We start from the raw sequence: 19,655 nt of genomic DNA on the forward strand, positions 1-19,655 counted from the left end.
GTCTACTCCTTCTGAGAGTACACCCTGGTACACTCAGAAAACATGATCTTCTTAGCAGAGCAAGCATTTTACAACTTTCATGCACTGGGAGGTTGGATAAAGGCCACAGATGGGAAGGGGATGTGGCTATGTGGGAGCTAAGGCACCCTGCAAATACAGCCTGGCCCCTCTCTCTAAGCAGGGTGTAGGAATCTGCAGTGGGGGGTGCTGCAGGGGCTCTAAGGGCCCCAGGGCTCTGGAGAGGGACACAGAAGGACCACAAGGAGTACGTGAGAACAACAACCAAACCAATCCTTTGCCTTCAAAGTCAATTCCAACTCATGGCAACTCCATGAGTAGAAATGCTCCCTAGGGTCTTCTTGGCTGTCATCTTCATGAAAGCAGACTGTCAGGCCTGTCTCCCGAGGCGCCACTGGGTAGACTCGAACCACCACCCTTTGGGTTAGTAGCCAAGAGTAAACTCCAGGGACATAATTTGTTAGCTTCAAAATGTTTCTTTTTTAAAATAACATTTGGGATTCCAGCAATGGCTAAATTTCAAAATGTGCATCTAAAGAATGAATACACAAAGGTAACCTGGGGTCTCCTTTTTGGACAGCCAAAGGTAACAGTCTTCTGGCCTCTGGCTCTCTCCACACCTCCAGGCCTGCACTCCAAAAGTGAGCAACTGCTTCCAAATGCTTAATTCTTCATAACCCAGAACGTGCTTACACACCTTGATTAACTTCAGGCCTCACTTACTGAGTCCTTGTTGACAGCTGAGGACTAGGCTGGCCATTTCCCTACTCCCGACTCACCCCAAATACTGCTGGTCTCAATTCCTCCACTTGACCCTCCATGCTGCCTGGAGTGACTATTGTATTCCAATCCTTTTTCTCATCTCTTTCCCTGGTTTCTACCTCCACTCAGGGCCAGCAGTAATTTAAAAATGATCAAGACTATGGAGTAGGAAGAAGGGCCCACATTTCAGAGGAATGCAGCACATGCAAAGAAAGGTAAGACCCCATAATTGACTGGATGTGAGAGATAATAAAAGGGAGGCAGACTGGGTGACTGTGGAGTCTCGCGTGAGTAACTGGCAGAATTTGAGTACAGGCATACCTCAGAGGTATTGCAAGTTTGGTTCCAGACCACCGCAATGAAGTGGTATCGCAATAAAGCGAGTCACAGGAATTTCTTGGTTTCCCAGTGCATATATGTTTACTCTACACTGTAGTCTACTAAGTGTGTAACAGCATTATGAAAAAATATGAAATACTGTGAGAATTATCAAAATGAGACAGAGAGACATGGAGTGAGCACATGCTGTTAGAAAAATGGTGCTGACAGACTATTTAATGCAGGGTTGCCACAAACCTTTAATATGTAAAACAACAAAATATCTGCGAAGTGCAATAAAACGAGGTATGCTTCTATTTGCAGGGTGATCAAGGAGAGATGTCAGAAGGCAACTGGAGAGTACAGACCAAAAAGGGGGGCCCAGAACCAGAGCCTGCAGACCACCACATTTAAGAGGACAGAGAAGAGACCATCAAGGAGACTGAAGAGGGTCCAGAGCTGCAGGAGCATACCGCAAAGGAAAGCAGGGCACCTCTGAACCCCAGAGAAGCAGTCTTTCAAGGACACACAGGCCAAGTGTCCAATGCTGGCCAAGACTAGTAAGGACTAAATGTGGCCACAGGACTTAATGGGTGGAGGTCAGTGGTGCACATGAGTGGAGTTCCACTGGATGGTGGGGAAGGAGCATGCTACGAAGTAAAAGAAGAAATGAGGAGGGAATGGAGGCAGCTGAAGTTAAAAACAAGGTGAGGAGAGGAAGGGGGCTTATTCACTGAAGAGGGAGGTGGGGTGGCATTTTTCAAAAATGGGAATGAGGGTGAGGATGAGTGCAGGATGTTTAGTTGCAGTTCAGAAGGAAGTAGGAGCATTTGAAGATGCAGGAGAGATGAGGATGAGATGAGGAGAGGGGTGGGGAATAAGTAGGCGGGGAACAAGACAGAGGTGGAGAAAGTCCTAGATGAAGGTAGATGCCTCCTCCATTCTAACAGAAGGGACAGGGTGAGGATGTGGAAGCACAGCCCAATCTGTAACTAGGTTGCAGGACACTAACAGCTTGCTCCCATCCCTTCCAAGGGCTCCTGTTTTACATCTGAAGCAGGAGGTGCAGTCACCTGCCTACATGAGGGTCAGAATGAGGGACCAGAGCAAGACAAGTGGAGTGTGGAGGAGCTGCTACAGAGCAGGAGAGCGTGCTGAGGTAGGAGAGACTGTTCACAGAGCCAAGGGTGTTAACAGGTTGTTGTTATGTGCCATCAAGTCAGACCCAACTCATAGCGACCCCTCCTTGGGTTTTCAAGGCAGTATCACTACGGAAGTAGATTGCCCGACCTTCCCTCCGAGGAGTGGCTGGGGGGTTTGAACCGCAAGCCTTTTGGATAGCAGTCAAGGGCCTTAGGCACTACGCTACCAGAGCTCCTGTTAACAGGTTAGAGGCAATCATTTCTCTTTTCCTAAAGGCAGAGTCCAGCCTCCAGGTGGCAGCAGAGAGAAGGCAGGATGATCAGGAGGGCAACGCAATGGGACACAATGCCATGGAGTTGGATCAGACTCACAGCAACCCCTCCTTGGGTTTCCCAGACGGTATCGCTATGGAAATAGATTGCCCAATCTTCCTTCCAAGGAGTGGCTGGTGGGTTTGAACCTCCAGCTATCTGGTTGGCAGTCAAATAGGGAAAAAGAGGTGAGACCTGATGAAAGATGGGCTGAAATGGTGGCTATGCTGACTGGAGAGAGGAAAAGACAGGAGGAGCTGAGAAGAGAAAGCAGAGAGGTATTCAAGGTCCAGGAGCCGAGGTCCTGCAGGTAACTGAGGGGAGAGTGTAAGAACAGGAGGCTGTGAACAGCTGGAAGTCTGAGGGGGACATTGTAGAGATGGACCGTTCTCAGTGATGGTGATGCCCACTGAGGTGGCCGTAGAGTTGGCATCTGAAGTACAGAGGGGTGAAGATCCGTGAGAGGTCAAGGAGTGGTGAGTGTAGAACTTATCCAGGAAGAAGCACTGAGATGACTGGCTAGAATGGGGTACACCCAGTGGATAGAACCTCATGGGCCCAGGGGATCTGATCTGATGGTGGAGACATAACAGTCCATGTAGCAAAAAGGGTCTTGACCCCCACCTCCCACCTCAGGTGCTCACAGGTGTAGGAGGAAGAGTAGACACAGGATCTCAGGGGAGAACCAAGTCTCAGGGTAGGAAAAGATAAAAACAGCCTGCAAGGAAGATATAAGTCCATCATGGACTGGGATAACTATGGAATAAGGGTTCGCAAGGGTGATCGTTCAACAAATATTTATTGAGCAGCCATATATGTCAGGTCCTAGGTTGGGCACAGTCCCTGCCCTCATGGACTCAGACCTGGCAGAGGCCCAGGAGAAAGCCTTGGGGTAGGGAACAAGGTGGTAGGAAGCTACACTATTGGCAAGTGATTCAGAACACAGGAAGATGGATGTAAAGGCCCAGAGAACTTTCCTTCTTGAGGAGAGAGACCCAGGGGTGTGACAAACAGGGATCTGAATCTTTCCTTCTTCTTTTGGCCCAAGGGGACTCATGTCTCCCCATCCAGAAGTCACTGTAGTCATTCAATGCTTTGCTCATTCATAGACCGAGATTTACTGAATGTCTACTGTGTGCAGGGCTTCTAGGAAGCATGGCTGGGCCTGGAGGAGGAGACGTGAGGACCAGGACAGGGGTGTTTTGGCCACAGATTACAAGCGGATGACTGCAACAGCAGAAAAAGACAGAGGCCCTCAGGACTCTTGCCTGAGGAGGGCCTGGGCTTGAGCTATTGAGGGCTTCTCTGGAGGGTTGGGGTGGTGGGAATGCAACTGGAGAGGCTTCCAAAAGAGATCAGACTTGGGGATTCACGAGGGGGGCTATCGGAATCCTGGAGAGGAACTCCTGCCTGCAGAAGCTGGAGTGCCTCCCCTCTCATCTCAGTCCCCCTGGCAGAGGCACCGAGGTGGGAAGTCACTGAGGAGAGAGGAAGGGCAAAAAAGTTGTTGATCCACTGGGCAACTCGGGAACCCCGGTGCAAGCGGCCACAGGGGCTCCCTGCTCCTCGAGCTTGGCGGGGCTGGCAGGCGGCCTTTTGGAGATGGGTGGGACCCTCCTGGGGCAGGACAGAATGGTTAGGAGTCCCTGAGGTGGCAGGAGTGCTGGCTGGGGCCACAGGGACCGTATGAGTCCACATGGGGGCACGAAACATTCTGGAGGGAAAGTGGAAGATCTGGTGAAGGCCGCTGCCTCTTGGTGTTCTGCGTCTTGGGAAGCTGATCCCACGGTGGACGGCGGTGACACATTCCTGGTGACTGGTGAGTAGACTGGGAGACAGGGTCTCAGGGCTGTTGGCTTGCTCAGTATGATGGTAGGCAGGCCAGGCTGGGGGACAGCACATGTCGTGGGGCAGACTGGAGGCCTGGCAGGGGTGAGGTACTCCTTGCGCTCTCAGCAGGAGATGGGCTGTCGAGGAGGGTGGTGCAGCTGTCTCCATGGGCTCCACATGCTTTCCAATACAGAACCTCAGACTGAGGGCTGGAAGGGAGCTCAGGGCCACCCAGTCCAACCTTTCACTCTGTTCAGATCCCCACTTCCCCTGGACAAGTAACAGCCCAGCCTCCATTAACAAACTCCAGGGACAGCAGGGTCACTACTCGCAAGGCCACTTGTTCCTCTGTGGGATGGTTTTAGAGCAGCTGTGTCTTACATGGAGTCAACACTTGCTCATTTGGTCCCTTTAGGTATGGCCCCTGTGACCTCACACCCCTTCACAGGCCCTCATTGGCTGGGGTTAACCAGGGAATGGATTCTTACCCAGCCATTGCTGAGGATTTAATGGACAGAAAATGCATAAAGAAGCTCCAGACAAAGGAAAAGAGATAGAACTCTGGAAGAAAACATTCTACCAGCATTGCAGAAGAGTATGTACATCTACAGAAGACTCCTGCCCTGGTGCGGTGGGAGGGCTAGCGTGGTCCAGGCATGCAGCTGGCATGTGGAGGCCGTCCCCAGCACAGCTCAGGACTCGCTGCCTCGCTGAAAGACTCCCCAGATGCAGGGCGAGTCTGAGAGTCACCCTGAGCCTGTGCCCCCTGGGACCTGGAATGAGGGGAGCCAAGAGTCCTGGGCCAAATTGCTGGGCCACTCACCGAGTTTTCAGCATCTGAGTCTTCTGAGCTGCTGATCACCACAACGCGCTCCTCTGAAACAAGCAGGGAGATGCCATTAGGCCCTACCTGGGTGCACTGGGTAGGCAAGTTGACTATATGGGTGATGCATGCCCCATTGTGCATGTGAGGGTGCATCTGTCTTGTGTGTGCAGAGGGGTTATTTGTAAATGGATGTCCATCACTTCTTGCTGTTAATATTTAATTAGGCTCTAACTTCAGAGTTGGCTCTGAAACAGGAGGCTTGCCAGCCACCACCTGGTTTAGAATCTTTTCCAAGCCTAACAATGCACGTTGGTTTGTACCAGTTCTCAGTTCCATGAGATGTAATAGCTAGTCAAAGTTGATTCATCTAGTTAATCAAAACTTTTTGATAACCAATAGCACTTGTGGGAAAGGACTACAGGTAAGGGATCAGCATGTGACCAGAGTCAGGGTTCAGTCTGGGGCACAGAATGAAGAACAAAGCTGGCTCCTGGGTGAAACAGAACCAGGAGTAGAATTTTCTTGACCCAGGATTCTAGAGGTTGACCTCAACTCCTGCACAGGGACTCCCAGCAGGCATGAGAAATATCCCTAGACAAACGAAATCCTTCAGAAGTGGCCTTTGCAGAAAGAATCTGGGGAAATGATGGGTATAGACTTCATCCAAGTCTTTATCGAAGGCAACCACCAATAAAAATTCTTACAGAGACCTACCCTGTGCAGATCATGGGTCTGGGTACTCACTGTAAGAGTTTATTGGGGGAAGAAGCTATAGAACTTTGGGGTTTAGCCCCACACCCTCCCAACGTCTGGATCACAGCAAAGCATGTGGTAAACCTCATGGATTCTCACCCACAGGTGAATGGTGGGCTCTCCCTGCTCTGTTCTGCAACAGCTCAGAGCAGGGTACACAGGGAAATCTGGCTGGTTTGGGGCTCGCTGAGTAGGGGAGTGCAGTGCAGTGAATTGCTTTATATGGCCCTTCTAGCCATAGTCCTCTATTTTGTGATGTATTATAAATCTCAGCCTCTATGCCTGTTGAGGGTGGGATGTATCTTGAATCCCACCTTGCTGGAAGCTGTAACTCAAGTCACCACCCTTAATTTCCTTGAGGGTATATACATAGATGTTCTGGCAAAGTCTGTTCTCTTGCTCTGAATCCTATATATCGTTCATCATTATCTCACTCCTTGTTCTTGGGACTTGAAACAGTAGCCAGTTGTCTGACCCGATCTGGGTTCATCATGTGGTTACATGAGTGAGGAGAATCCTCCAGACCAACGCCTGACCCACAGATTTGGGACCTGCCAGCTTCCACCACTGTGTGAGCCATTTCCTCGGCAGTTTGTGAGTTCTGTGAGACTTACAGTGAAATAGAGAACCCTAACACAAGAGGGAGGGTGTTGAGGGGAGGAGGAGGAGTTGACGTTAGAGATGATGGAGTGGTATAGCAGTCTGGAAAAGCTGGACAGGTGGGACATCTTTAACCTCCACCTCACAGGTACCAGCCTTGTGCTGATCTTTCTTAAAGAAATTCCTCAAACAAGGACATAATGAAGAAGGGATCTACATAGCCCCCGGAGTACAGTTTGCAGGCCTTAGGCTTTGTTGCTATCCCTGTCTCCCTACCTGCCTCCGCAGGCTCGTCGGTCGTAGGGTCGTTGTTAGGCAGGTAGATCTCATTTCCAGCGACGGGGGTCTTGGGACTGGGGGACCCATCCAGGTGGGGTGGTGAGACTACCTTGGAGGTGCTGGGCCTGGGCTGATCAGGGGAGCTCTGGGCCAACCTTGCCTCCTTGGACTTCTCCTCAGACTCGATCTTGATGATTTTCCTGGGGCTGTCAGTCTGGCAGGACTTCCTCTTCTGGGGTGTGGGTGGGCTGGAGATGTCCTGTGCAATAGGGCAGTCACAGGGCTGTGTCAGGTGCCTCCAGGGGTACTGGGCTCATGCAGAGGGTAGGGTAAGATTTGGGGGGGCCAAGACCCTGACCTGGGCAGCAGGGGCTATAGCCACTCCTGTGTTCCTGCTCTCCCTCTACCCACCATGCCCCTCTCTGCTTCCTGCCTGGTCAGACTACACCTCTCTTCAGAGAGAAAGCTCTCCCACACTGCCCTGCACCCTGGTCCTGCCTGCTGACCACCAACCTCTGCTGGCTTCTGACTGTCCTATGGATCCCAGCTCCCCAACTCATACTTAGAGGGGCAATTCCTGACAGTGCAGCCAAGTGCAAGGGAGGGGAAAACATACAGTAGGTACTTAATGAGCACTTCCTCACTGATGAGCTGATGAAGGCTTGGATTCTCATCCTAGCTGTACCCCTTACTGCCTGGTGGAACCTAGGAACCCAAAGCTTTTATAAAACCCTGCTCTCAAGTGGGACCTCCCTCTGATGGTGAAACTGCACCTATTTTAATGGGATAGCACATTCAGCAATTCTATCCCTGGGATATAACAAGCCAAACCAAACTCACTGCCTTCGAGTCGATCCTGACTCATAGCAACCCCTCCTTGGGTTTCTGAGGCAGTATCTCTATGGAAGTAGATTGCCCAATCTTCCTTCTGAGAAATGGCTGCTGGGTTTGAACTGCCAGCCTTCTGGTTAGCAGTTAATTGCTTTAGGTACTATGCCACCAGAGCTCTCCCCTGGGATATAAGGCCTAGGGAATATAAGGGATGGGACATGGGGGCAGGGGGAGAAAGAGGCAGTAACGTCACATGAGATTTAAAATCACTTTCATAAACTTGAACTTGCTCAAATGAGTTAATTTGATAAAAATAAAAACAGTAGATGGGAAAATATAATATTGTGTGAAGAGGCACAATTCAAGCTTCTTTAAGGTTGTCATGATACTGTTTTTACAATGAGTGTGTAATGAAACCCATCATTTTAAGGACTCCCCAGCCAAGGCTTAGAGCAGAGAGAAGGACTGCCTAGATGCTGTTCCCAGAGTTGTCATGGCTTCCCATGAACTGGTCCCTGTGGCCTACAGCTGTAGCCACACCTAGGACCAATGTGAATCCTGGACTAGGCCCTTGGGAGGGCAGGTGGATGGGTAGAGGCTGGACAGAAGCTTACCTCTCCGTAGTAGGTGTCTTTGATGGAGTACGCAAATACCGGCACAGGGTGTGCCCCAGGCACTTGTTGTACCACAGCCACTGGCTGGTCCTCAGACAGTCCTAGGGCCTGCTCCTCAGTCTTCTGGGCCTCCTCTGGCTATAAAATGGAGAAATAAGAGTCAGAAATAACCAGGCAGCAGGCCCAGGATTAGGAGAAGCAGGGCCAGGGCCTTACTTAGGCCCAGATGCAGGCTGGTCCAAAGCCAGAGCCCACTAGGAACAAGAGTTCTCTTCAAACCTCCATGATTTCGCCTCCTTCTGACCCAAGTTGCTGGTAGCCAGGGACTACTTCAATTCGTATGCGTCCCAACAGAGAGAGCTAAGATGGCCTCAGGGATTATATTGCCCAACTCTTCCCCAAGCCCAGAAATGAGCCCCAGCTTACACACTTCCAGGGACAAAGGACACACTACTGATAGAAGTAGCTCCTTCTAGGGGTGCAAACTTCTAACAGCGAGAAAGCAGCCTCCCTGTGACCTTATCTCTGCCTGTCAGAACAACTGTCATATCACTCACAACTCAACCACTGAGTTGATTCTGATTCATAGCAACCCCCATTGGGTTTCCAAGGCTGTAAATCTTTACAGAAGTAGATCACCCCATCTTCCTTCCACAGAGCAGCTGGTGGCTTTGAACTGCTGACCTTCTGGGTAGCAGCCAAAATGCCTTATCCACTACACCACCAGAGCTCCCTGTCATATAATTGTGTCAATTAGTTAAAATGCATTAAGCCTCAGTCTCCCTTTGTAAAATGGAAATAATATTTACCTCATGGGGTTATATGGATGAAACGTGCTAATGTAAGTAAAATACTTAAGAAAAGTATCTGGTATTTACAAGTGTCATATAATAATAATTACTGTTGTAATTACTACTCTGTGCCAGGCCAGACAGGGGCAATTCCTCTAAAAGTTAAACACAGAATTACCATATGACCCAACAATCCCACTTCTAAGCATATGCCCAAAAGAAATGAAAACAAGCATTCAAACAAATTCTTGAACACCAATGTTCATGGCAGCAATATTTACAATAGACAAAAGGTAGAAACAACCCAAATGTCTATCAACAGAGGAATGGAAAAACAAAACGTGGCCTATACATACAACAGAGCTCTGGTGGTGTAGTGACTAAGGCATTTGACTGCTAACCAGAAGGCTGGCGGTTCTACTTCCGTAGTGATATTGCCTTGGAAACCCAAGGAGGGGTCACTATGAATCGGATCCAACTTGATGGCAGTTGAGTTTTTTTTTTTTTTTTCTTGGTTTTTATAAAGGGATAAAGTACTGATACATGCTATGACATGGATGAACCTTGAAAACATTATACTAAATGAAAGAAGCTAGACACAAAAGCCACAGACTGTATGATTCCACTCATATAGAATGCCCATGCTAGGTAAAACCATGGAGACAGAAGGCAGACTAGTGGCTAGCAGGGGCTAGGGGGAGGGGAATAGGGAGAAACTGCTAATGTGTCGATCCATGTGGCTACAATAATGGGTTGAAGCACAGTAAGGACTGTGAGGATGGTGCCGGACTGGGCAGTGTTTCATTCTGTTGCACACAGAGTTGCCAAGCGTGGGAATCAACTCAACAGCACCTAACAACAACAGCACCAGCTGATGAGTACAAAGTTTCCTTTGGGATGATGAAAATGTTCTGGATCTAGATAGAGGTAGTGGTTGCAAACATTGTGAATGTACTAAATACTCAAAACAAATACTTTAAAACGGTAAATTTTATGTGAATTTTACCACATTAAAAAAATCAAGAGTTAAAAAAAGTAGGTACCATATTAGGATTATTACAAAATGACAGAGAAGGAAACTGAGGCACATAGGCAGGAACTTCCCCGGGTCACATGCCTAGGAAGGGTCTGAAGCAGGGTGTGAGCCTAATATTTCCTAAATGGAGGTTCCCTCCCTGCCCGTGTGCTCTCCCTTCTCTCTAGTCAGTGTCTTTATTTCCTCCCCACCATCTTTCTCAATTACATGGAGAAGCGTACACTGGGCTGCTTAGTGAAAATGAGTAAGTAGCATGCAACATGCCCTGCTGAAAGGGATACCCAAATGCTGGGGACTTGCTCCTGCCACTCCTGCCTTTAGTCCTGAAGCCTCGGCTCTGCAGGTCTCGGCACCCAAACCCCATGTATGCCCAATGGATGATCATCCACCAGGAGACAGCAGTCAAGGGAAGGGACTCCCATGTGGCAGGAGAGTGCTCTCCATCCCACAGCTGCTCCAATGTAAGATGACGAGAGCCAGGGGCATGTTCGTCATGGGACTTCTGTCTGTTCCTGTGGTAGATGATAAGGTCAGGCCCGCTGTCCTAGTGAGGAACACCAGGGCCTCCTTAAGTTACCTGGTCAAGTGCAGGCTGAGGAGGATTCCAGGTGGAGAAGACCCTAGCACAGCATCTGATATGGTGGGAACCCAAAGGTGGCAGGTGGGCTCTTCTTAGTATCAAGGCTTTGATGTGGGCTTTCCACTTCCATCCCACCGTGCAGCCCCTCCCTCTCTTCCTTCCTGCCTCCTGTGTTATGGATTGAACCATGTCCCTCAAAAATATATGTCAACTTGGCTGGGCCATGATTCTCAGTATTATGTAATAATCCTCCAGTTTGCAATCTGATGTAATTATCCTGTGTTATAAATCCAAACCTTATGATGTTAATGAGGTAGGATTAGAAGCAGTTATGTTAATGAGGCAGGATATAATCTACAGGATTAGAGATCTGAGGGACCTGACCATCACCAAGAAAGAGCCAGGAATGGAGCGAGTCCTTTGGACCCAGGGTTCCTGTGCTGAGAACCTTCTAGACCTAGGGAAGACTGATGCCAAGAGATCTCCAAGGAACGCCAGACCTACAGATGTTGAAAGGAGACAAGAACCCTCTTCAAAGAGCTGACAGAGACAGAAAGCCTTACTCTACAGCCAGTCCCCTGAATATGGACTTCTAGCCTCTTAAAATGTGAAAGAATAAATTTCTGTTTGTTAAAGCCACCCACTTGTAGTATTTCTATCACAGCTGTTGTTATGTGCCGTCGAGTCAGACCTTACTACTAGCGACCCCTCCTTGGGTTTCCAAGGTGGTATCATTACGGAAGTAGACTGCCCAACCTTTCTTGTGAGGAGTGACTGGTGGGCTTGAACCGCCAGCCTTCTGGTTAGCAGTCAAGTGCCTTAGGCACTACACTACCAGAGATCCTTCTATTGCAGCAGCACTAGATATAAGAGACACTTTCCTTCTTTCTTGAGTTTCTTTACAAAAAGGAAGGACATGTCCATTTTGAGTATTATGCTCTTTTAAGAACTACATGGGATCAAATTGGCAACAGTAACTCAAAAGATTAGATGGGAATCTTGTGGGCTCAGTGAGTTTATGTTAATGGAGGAATGACTCAGAAAAGGAGAGTGAGAATGGTCGCACAACCTGAAGAATGTAATCAATGTACTGAGTTGTACGTGTAGAAATTGCTGAATTGGTGTATGTTTTGCTGTGTATATTCTCAACAACAAAATAAATGCAATTTTAAAAAAAGGAAAGACAGCTATCTCCGTGGGGTTAGGGTGTTCCATCCTGCTTGGGGGAATGAGAGAACAGGCGTTTTTCCGGGTCTCTCCCAGGCCACCAGGGAAGTATTCAGTCTCTACAATCTCCACTGAGCTCGATACCTCAGTGTTTTTTAAACTATAGTTTGTGACCCCAATTTAGTGGGTCACAATTAGCATTTTTAGATATTAAACAGAATAATATAGGACAGAATATGCTGGAGTACATCCCATGTAGTAAGAGTACTTTGTTTTGGGGCGAGCAGCCATCTAAGATGTAACTATTGGTCTTTCCTCATCTGGAGCAAAGAAGGGTGAAGAAAATCAAAGACACATGGAAACAGTTAGTCCAAAGGACCAATGGATCATGAGAACCTCAGATTTTATGACCCTGAGACCACAAGAACTAGATGGTGCCTGGGATCAAAATTAGAGATCCTGGATAAGAGTTGTTGTTGTTGTTATGTGCTGTTGAGTCAGACCCGACTCATAACCACCCCTCCTTAGGTCTCTGAGGCAGTATCACTACAGAAGTAGATTGCCCAATCTTCCTTCTGAGGAATGGCTGGTGGATTTGAACTGCCGGCCTTCTGGATAGCAGTCAAATGCCTTAGGCACTACACTACCGAAGTAGGAGACAAAATTTAAAAAAAAGTATGAAAAAAGAATAGATTTACTGGTCTGACAGAGACTGGTAGAACCCCCGAGACTATGACTCGAGTCATCGTTCAGCCTGGAATTGAACTCACTCCAGTGGCTAACTTTCAACCAGACAGGCCTAGGAGCCAGGGCAATGCATTCATTAGATTAAGCAACCATGGGGGTCAAAGGGTAACATCTGTACAGGGAGAAAGGTAGGGGGGCAAGAATGCATAGACAAGAAGGACACAGGGAAAGGATAACCAAAGGAAGAAGCAAGAGGAGAGCTGTTACAATGCAGGAAACATGATCAATGTCACAAAACAATGCATATGAACTGTTGAATGTAAAATGAATCCGTTTTGAAAAATTCCACTGAAATCACAATAAAGTTAAAAAAAAAAAGTAATTTGTTTTGTGAAATTTCTCTTTTAGCTAGCGGGGTGTGTGTATGTGTGTGTACTAGAAGTTAAGGTAAAAATATAATTTTTATAATGGATAGTGGTTTTTAAAAAAAAAAAAGGCTCTGCTCTATCCTCCCATATCTGACTCTGCATAAAAGACCCCTTCTACTTGGGCCATTGGGTTCCACATCCTCTGCCCTCCTTCCTCCAGTTCTCCCCCCAAGTGTTAAGAAGCACTAGAAACCATGAAAACCAAACCAAATGCACTGCCATCAAGTCAATTCCAACTTATAGCGACCCCCATTGGGTTTCCAAAGCAGTAAATCTTTACAGAAGTAGATTGCCCCATCTTCTGCTGAGTGGCTGGTAGGTTTGAACTGCCAACCTCTGGTTAGCAGTCAAATGCCTTAGGGACTGGGCCACAAGAGCTTCTTGGAAACACATGAGGGCTCAATCAAAGAAAAAAAAAATCATTATTGATTTACAGTTGTTTTACAGCTTTTTAAAAAATTATTATTTTTCATGAAAGTATTGTAACATCATTACCTAAAAAGCCATGATGAATAGAGGAGGGACAACACAAAAAAAAGCTCCACCCAACCACGCCTACTTGGCTGTTGATGTGTATTCTCAATTCTGATTATCTCTTCTTATGCAAACAGTTGCAACGAAAAAAGTGAACAAGCAGTTGCAAAAGGGAAGGAGTCCAAGGGCAGTATTTGCACAGGGAGATAGTGCAGGGTGCAGGAATGCATAGGAAAGAAGCACAGTGAAGAGGTAACTACAGAGAGGATGCAGAAAGAGAGCTCTTACACTGTGGGGAATTGTAGTCAACGTCATGAAACAAAATGCATATGAACTGCTGCATGGAAAATGAATTTGCTCTGTAAACTTTAACCCAAATCGCAAAAAAAAAAAAAAGAAAAGAAAGAAAGAAGAAAGGAGTACAGAGTGGATCTTCTGCTACACCCGATAAGAATGACTTTCCCCAGGGATGGCTAGCAATGGCCAATGGGACCCACTGTGCCCATATCTCTTGTCTTTTGCATTCACACTGAGGTTACCCACTTGCTCCCCCTACCCTCCACAGCCTGTTACCAAAGTGAAAGCAAGAGGCTTTTGCAAAGGGAATATTTTTCAGATGGTCCAGGTTCAAATAGCTTAGTAGTTGACAGAGGACACATGTGCTCTGCCTTGACAAGATAATTTACCAGTTGACACTGAGTTGTTTCCAACTCATGGCAACCCCATGTGTGTCAGAGAATTGTGCTCCAATGGCTGACATTTCAGCAGTAGATTGCCAGGCCTTTCTTCCAACATGCCTCTGGGTAGACTCAAACCACCAACCTTTCAGTTACCAGATGAATGCCTTAGCCATTGGCACCACCTAGTCAAAATGTCTATACTTACTCATTAGACAGTATGGGCTCTCTTGCTATTTATTTACCAGTGACTAGTATCTGGAGCTCTGGTGGCGTAGTGGATAAGGCACTTGACTGCTAACCGGAAGGTCAGTGTTACCCACCAGGAAGATGGGGCAATCTACTTCCATAAAGATTTACAGCCTCGGAAACCCAATGGGGGTTGCTGTGAGTCAGAAATGACTCGATGGCAGTGAGTTTCTGGTTTTTTTTTTGTTTTTTTTTTTTGTACCTGGAAGGCAGCCAGGATTTGTGGACATGGGGCACTTTTCCACTGATATTTCATATTACTTATTTGGTGGAGATTATTCATTGTAGTACTGTTTGGTAATTGCAAAACAACCTAGAAATGTACCAGTAGAGAAATAACTAAATAAACCATGGTACATCCATTCAACAGACCACTATGCAGCTACAAAAGAGACTCCAGAAGCTTCCAGAACATATCTGGAACTGGGTTAAAAAGCCTGGGACATAATACTATGTATATAAGGTACATATGCTGCCTTTAAATAAAAAACAAATAAATTAAAAAGGAGTGGATATATAAATAAAAAAAAGGAGTAGAACTAAGTGTCTATAATCATATTTGCTTGTAATTAGATAAGAATATGGGGCAGGAAATGACAGATGGTGAAAGGGGTGGAAGTGAGACATTATACTACTCTTGATTTTATATGTTTCAATTTTCGGTCATATGAGTATATTACCTATCTAAGAAAATTAAGATAAAACGTCCTTTTTTACTTTTTTAAGTCGTAGTATATAGGAGCTGGCTTCTAGTCCAGCCCCTAGCTTGCTGTGTGGTCTAGGTAAGTCACACCCCCTCTCTGAACCTTAGTTCCAGTCTCTGTAAAGAGTGGGTTAGATTTCATGCTTTTTCTTAGCTCTAATGTCTCAGATGTTGTCTTGCCTCCTCCAGAAAGCCTCCCCAATGGCCTTGGTGTACAGCACTCTCTCATCCATGGGTAATGCCATGGCAAAGCTAGGAAGGCTTACCACCTCCCCCCACCCCCACCTGAAGACCTACTTTCCATGGAGGACCAGTCAGTCCTGGGCCTAGAACCTGGAAAGGGAGGCGCACATCAACTTAGATGACCAGAATGGGGAGGAGACCAGACGCCAAGTGTGGGAAGGAACTGAGGAAGCTCATCTTGGTGGAAAGGACCTGATCTGGTGACCACCAAAAAGGACAAGTCAAAAGGATGCCAATTCATTTCCACCTAGAGCAACACTTTCTAAATCAGAGCATTCCAGAGATGGGAATGGCTGCCTCAAGCAAGTGAGCTTCCTGTCCTTGGAGGTGTATGCATGCAGGTGCAGTCACCAGTCAGGGATACTGCAAGGGGACACCAACATTAGATGGCATTGGGGCGCCTTGCAATTTTGACCAACTATGGCTTCTAGACATATGCTGGTCCTGGAATCCCAATGTCAGAAGGCAGGCTGCTAGGATGGAGTCTGACTCCTGGTCCCACTCTCCATTCCTAAGAACTATGTGTCTAGAGCAGAGGGAAGGTCCATATACATTGACCCCAGGAAAAGACACACATATCTAGAGTGGGGCACAGTGAGAGGACAGGTCATCTGCTATGTCCATGAGGGCCACCTGCCAGTGACCACCTCCTTCATGTCCTCCTATCCACCCCTGGACATAGGCCACCCCTCCTGAATGTGGGTCACACACATCCCATTAAGAGCTACTTTGGCATTCAGAAGCCCAGAGCCAGCCAACCCTTTCTGGATGTCTTCTTTACTCTCTACCCACTGGAAAGCTCCAGTCCAGCCACTCGCTCTCCCTCTCTCAGGCACTCTCCCTTCTCTGTTCCCTGAATGCACAGTGGGTTTCCTTCCTGACATGGGTACTCCCACGCCTTAACCTGCTGGGCCCTACCACCTCCCCTTCACATTTCAACCCCATCTCACCAGGTCAACGTCAAAAGGATCCATGGCAATCTCTGGGCTGGCTTTCCTGGGTTGAGCTACATCTGGAGAACAAACACAGAGAACATCTCAGGCAGGTCAGGACAGCCCTGATAAAGGGCATCCCAGCCTACGACAGTGATAGGACCCAGCACGAAGGGAGAGTGGATAACATCAAAGAGAGCCTTCCTTTAGCGCCAAACTCAAGTGTACCTGCTGGGCCACCAGCAAGGCCACATGCAGACAATCCTAATGCCATTAATCTGCTCACTGACTTCTCAACTTTCAGTGAGAGCTCCATGACACTCTTCTGACCCGCAGCCTGGTTTTTATTAAGTCTAACCTCAATCTCTCATGCTGCAGAAGGCAATGACTCTTCTCTCTGCCACAGCTGGGGTATAGCTCCCAAGGCCAGTTGTTTAAACTCTGTGGGGTCATTTTCTGTATATGGGGGTAACATTCTCTGTCTGGGCAGAGAAGGTACAAGTGTCACACCCAGGCTTTGCAGCCCACGTCCCTCAGCTCCAAGAAAAGGAGTGAGTGAGCTCTCTACACTGGCACCTGCATGGGGGCTTTCAGATCCTGTAGCTTCCTTCTCCTTTCTCAGTAAGGGCATCCTCAACACCAGCTGTCCTGAGGTCAGATTCCAGCTTAGAGATTTAGTCAAACAGTCATTAAAGCCTCTTCACCCAGGAGGCCTTCTTGTGCCCCACCCCTGCTTCTTTGGAGAGCCCCTCTGATGTCACCAGCCCATAAAGAGCTTCTGTGACTCCTGGATTAAGACTGTAGAGCCAAGCATTCTCCAGCTATGTGATGTACCCACAGCTTGTCTCCCAATTAAGACTCTATACCTCTTGAGGTCAGGAACTGGTCTGCTGTCTCTTCATCCCAGTGCCCAATACCAGCAGGACCTATAAAGCTTGGCAGCTGGTCCAGATGGCAGGCTATCCTGGGAACAACGGATCTCTTCCACAGAGCACTGGGTGGTTTGGGGCAAGCACCTAACCACTTCAGGGAGTTTTCTCAGCCTTCTTCTGCCCTACATCTCATGCCCCAATTGACTTCTCTGTTCCTGGACACAGAGCACTAAGAGAACCTTCTGGAATGGTTAGTCCCTTTGAGGCCAAAATAATACCAGAATCTGGTTCTAAGCTTTGCAGTTCCTCAACTCCCCACATTCCCCAAAGGTCACAGCTAATCCAAGGGTACTTTATATAAATTACCCACCTCTGGGTGTTTGCAACCCCATGCCAGGGTTCCTTTCTCCTTTCTCCTGTGCCTTGGAACCTACTCCCTGACTAAACCAAGTGACTTCATAAAAACCCAGTTTCTTTTTCTGAAGTGGAGACAATCTTTTCTTTCCTGTTTTCCTCAAGGGGCAACTGTGAGAAGCAAAGCTTTTAAAATGGCAAATAGGCTGCCCTTGGGAGTAGCTCCGGGTGCTTACCTGTCCCCTGAATGACACAAGATACAAGGTCCTTCAGGCGCTCCTTGAACTCTTCCTTGAACTTCTCAAAGCCATCAGTGTGCATGGGGACTTGCAGGCTCTGGGGATCCTCTTGACGCAGGCGGCAGAGTGCCTCACGCAGAAAGCCATGCATGTCCAGCACCTCCTGGTCAGAGGCATAGCGCTTCATCTTCTGCACGAGTATGCCACCTGTACGGATACGCTGCAAAACAGCATCCAGGCGGTCTAGGTGCTGGGCCATCTCTTGGTTGTCACGCTTGTACTGGGCCTCCACGCTCTGAATCAGCTCACACTCAAGCGCCCTCACATGCTTTACCACATTGTTCACATGCTCTTGGATCAGCTTCTTGGTATCAGCACACGATCTGCCCAGCTGGCTGATGGCCGAGTGCATCTGTGCTTGTGCAGCACCGAAGGCACTGTCCTGTTCCTGCAGTGCCTGTGTCATGGTGTCCAACTCCTCCTGCCGCTGCTCGATCTCAGTACTGATGTCACATTTGTCCTCGCTGTGGCCTTTGTCCAGGAGCGCGCATGTGCAGCACAAGGGCTTGGAGCAGCCCCGGCAGTAGATGCTGTGGACACACATGAACAGCTGGTTTACGACTCTCCCCCTCTTGAAATTTCTGTTGTTAAATTCTTTTTCAAAAATTATGAAACTAAATTATAGCATTTTTCTAGGTTTGTGCTTTTCTCCATTCAATGTTTGTGGTTATGGTAGCAGTACCCATATTAACATCAAAATATCAAAGAAGTTACTGAAGTAGCAATAGGTAGGCTTCATTTGCAAAACAACATAAAGATGTGCAAAGAGAAAGTTAATTTCTTTCCACTGCCTTAGGTATTTCTCTTCCCCACCTCCAGGCAACCATGTGAGCACCCTGTTGTTGTTATGTGCCCTGAGTCCAAGATGCAAATATTGGTCTCTCTCTGTCTGGAGCAAACAAGAATGAAGGAAACCAAAGACAAAGACTCAAAGAAGAAACTATAGCCCTTGCAAACCACACAGCCTCTTTTAGCCTGAGACCAGAACTAGATGGTGCTCGGCTACCACTATCAACTGTTCTGACCAGAGACACAACAGAAGGTTCTGAAAAGAATGGGAAGAATATGTAGAACAAAACTCAAATTCCTAAAAAAAGACCAGACTTACTGGACTAACAGAAACTAGATGAACCCCTGTGACTATCGCCCTAAAACAATCTTTAACTTGGAACTGAAGCCACTTCTGGAGGTCTCCTTTCAACCAAATAACAGATTGGCTTCTAAAATAAACAATATCACCTGTGAGGAATGTGCTCCCTTAAGCAATCAACTATGTGAGACCAAACAGCCAACATTTAACTAAAAGCAGAGATGAGAAGACAAGGAGTGGCAGAGAAGTTAGATCAAGGGAAACAGAGCAAACAAAACAAAAATAATGAGAATGCCGACACACTGTGAAAATTGTAACCAAGGTCATGGAACAATTTGTATAGAAACTGTTCAATGGGAACCTAATGCTTAGTAAAGCAGAGTCAGTGAAAAAGGAAAAGACCTTCAACAAGATGCGTTGACAGCTGCTATGGTGGGCTCAGGGAGCTCTGGTGGCGTAGTGCCTAAGGCACTTGACTGCTAACCAGAAGGTTGGCGGTTCAAATCTACCAGCCACTCCTCAGAAGGAAAGTTGGGCAATCTACTTCCATAGTGATACTGCCTTGGAAACCCAAGAAGGGGTCGCTATGAGTTGGGTCCAACTCGACGGCACATTAAAAAACAAAACAAAAAAAAACGGTGGGCTCAAGCATGCCAATGACTGTAAGGATGGCAAAGTCCTGGCAGTGTTCCATTTTGTTGTACACAGAGTCACTATGAGTCAGAGCCAACTTGATAGCCCCTAACGATAATGTGCTATGCAAACTTTCACCTAAAACACAGTTAAAA

The 19,655-nt window shown here is 47.5% G+C and overlaps 1 protein-coding gene across 1 annotated transcript in view; it reads right to left on the reverse strand.

The window, feature by feature from the left end:
- PML (PML nuclear body scaffold) overlaps positions 1-19,655 on the reverse strand; it is a 55,584-nt gene that overhangs the window by 7,435 nt on the left and 28,494 nt on the right. Inside the window, exons 3-7 of the mRNA XM_007949002.2 lie at positions 17,715-18,307; positions 16,271-16,332; positions 8,286-8,423; positions 6,838-7,099; positions 5,206-5,258 (exon numbers count right to left, since the gene is read on the reverse strand). Of these exons, the coding sequence (XP_007947193.1) occupies positions 5,206-5,258; positions 6,838-7,099; positions 8,286-8,423; positions 16,271-16,332; positions 17,715-18,307 (1,108 nt within the window). The remainder of the gene's footprint in view (positions 1-5,205; positions 5,259-6,837; positions 7,100-8,285; positions 8,424-16,270; positions 16,333-17,714; positions 18,308-19,655) is intronic.

Source organism: Orycteropus afer, unplaced genomic scaffold (assembly GCF_000298275.1).
Source record: "Orycteropus afer afer isolate SDZICR_OR568_19922 unplaced genomic scaffold, OryAfe1.0 scaffold00233, whole genome shotgun sequence".
Taxonomy (NCBI): domain Eukaryota; kingdom Metazoa; phylum Chordata; class Mammalia; order Tubulidentata; family Orycteropodidae; genus Orycteropus; species Orycteropus afer.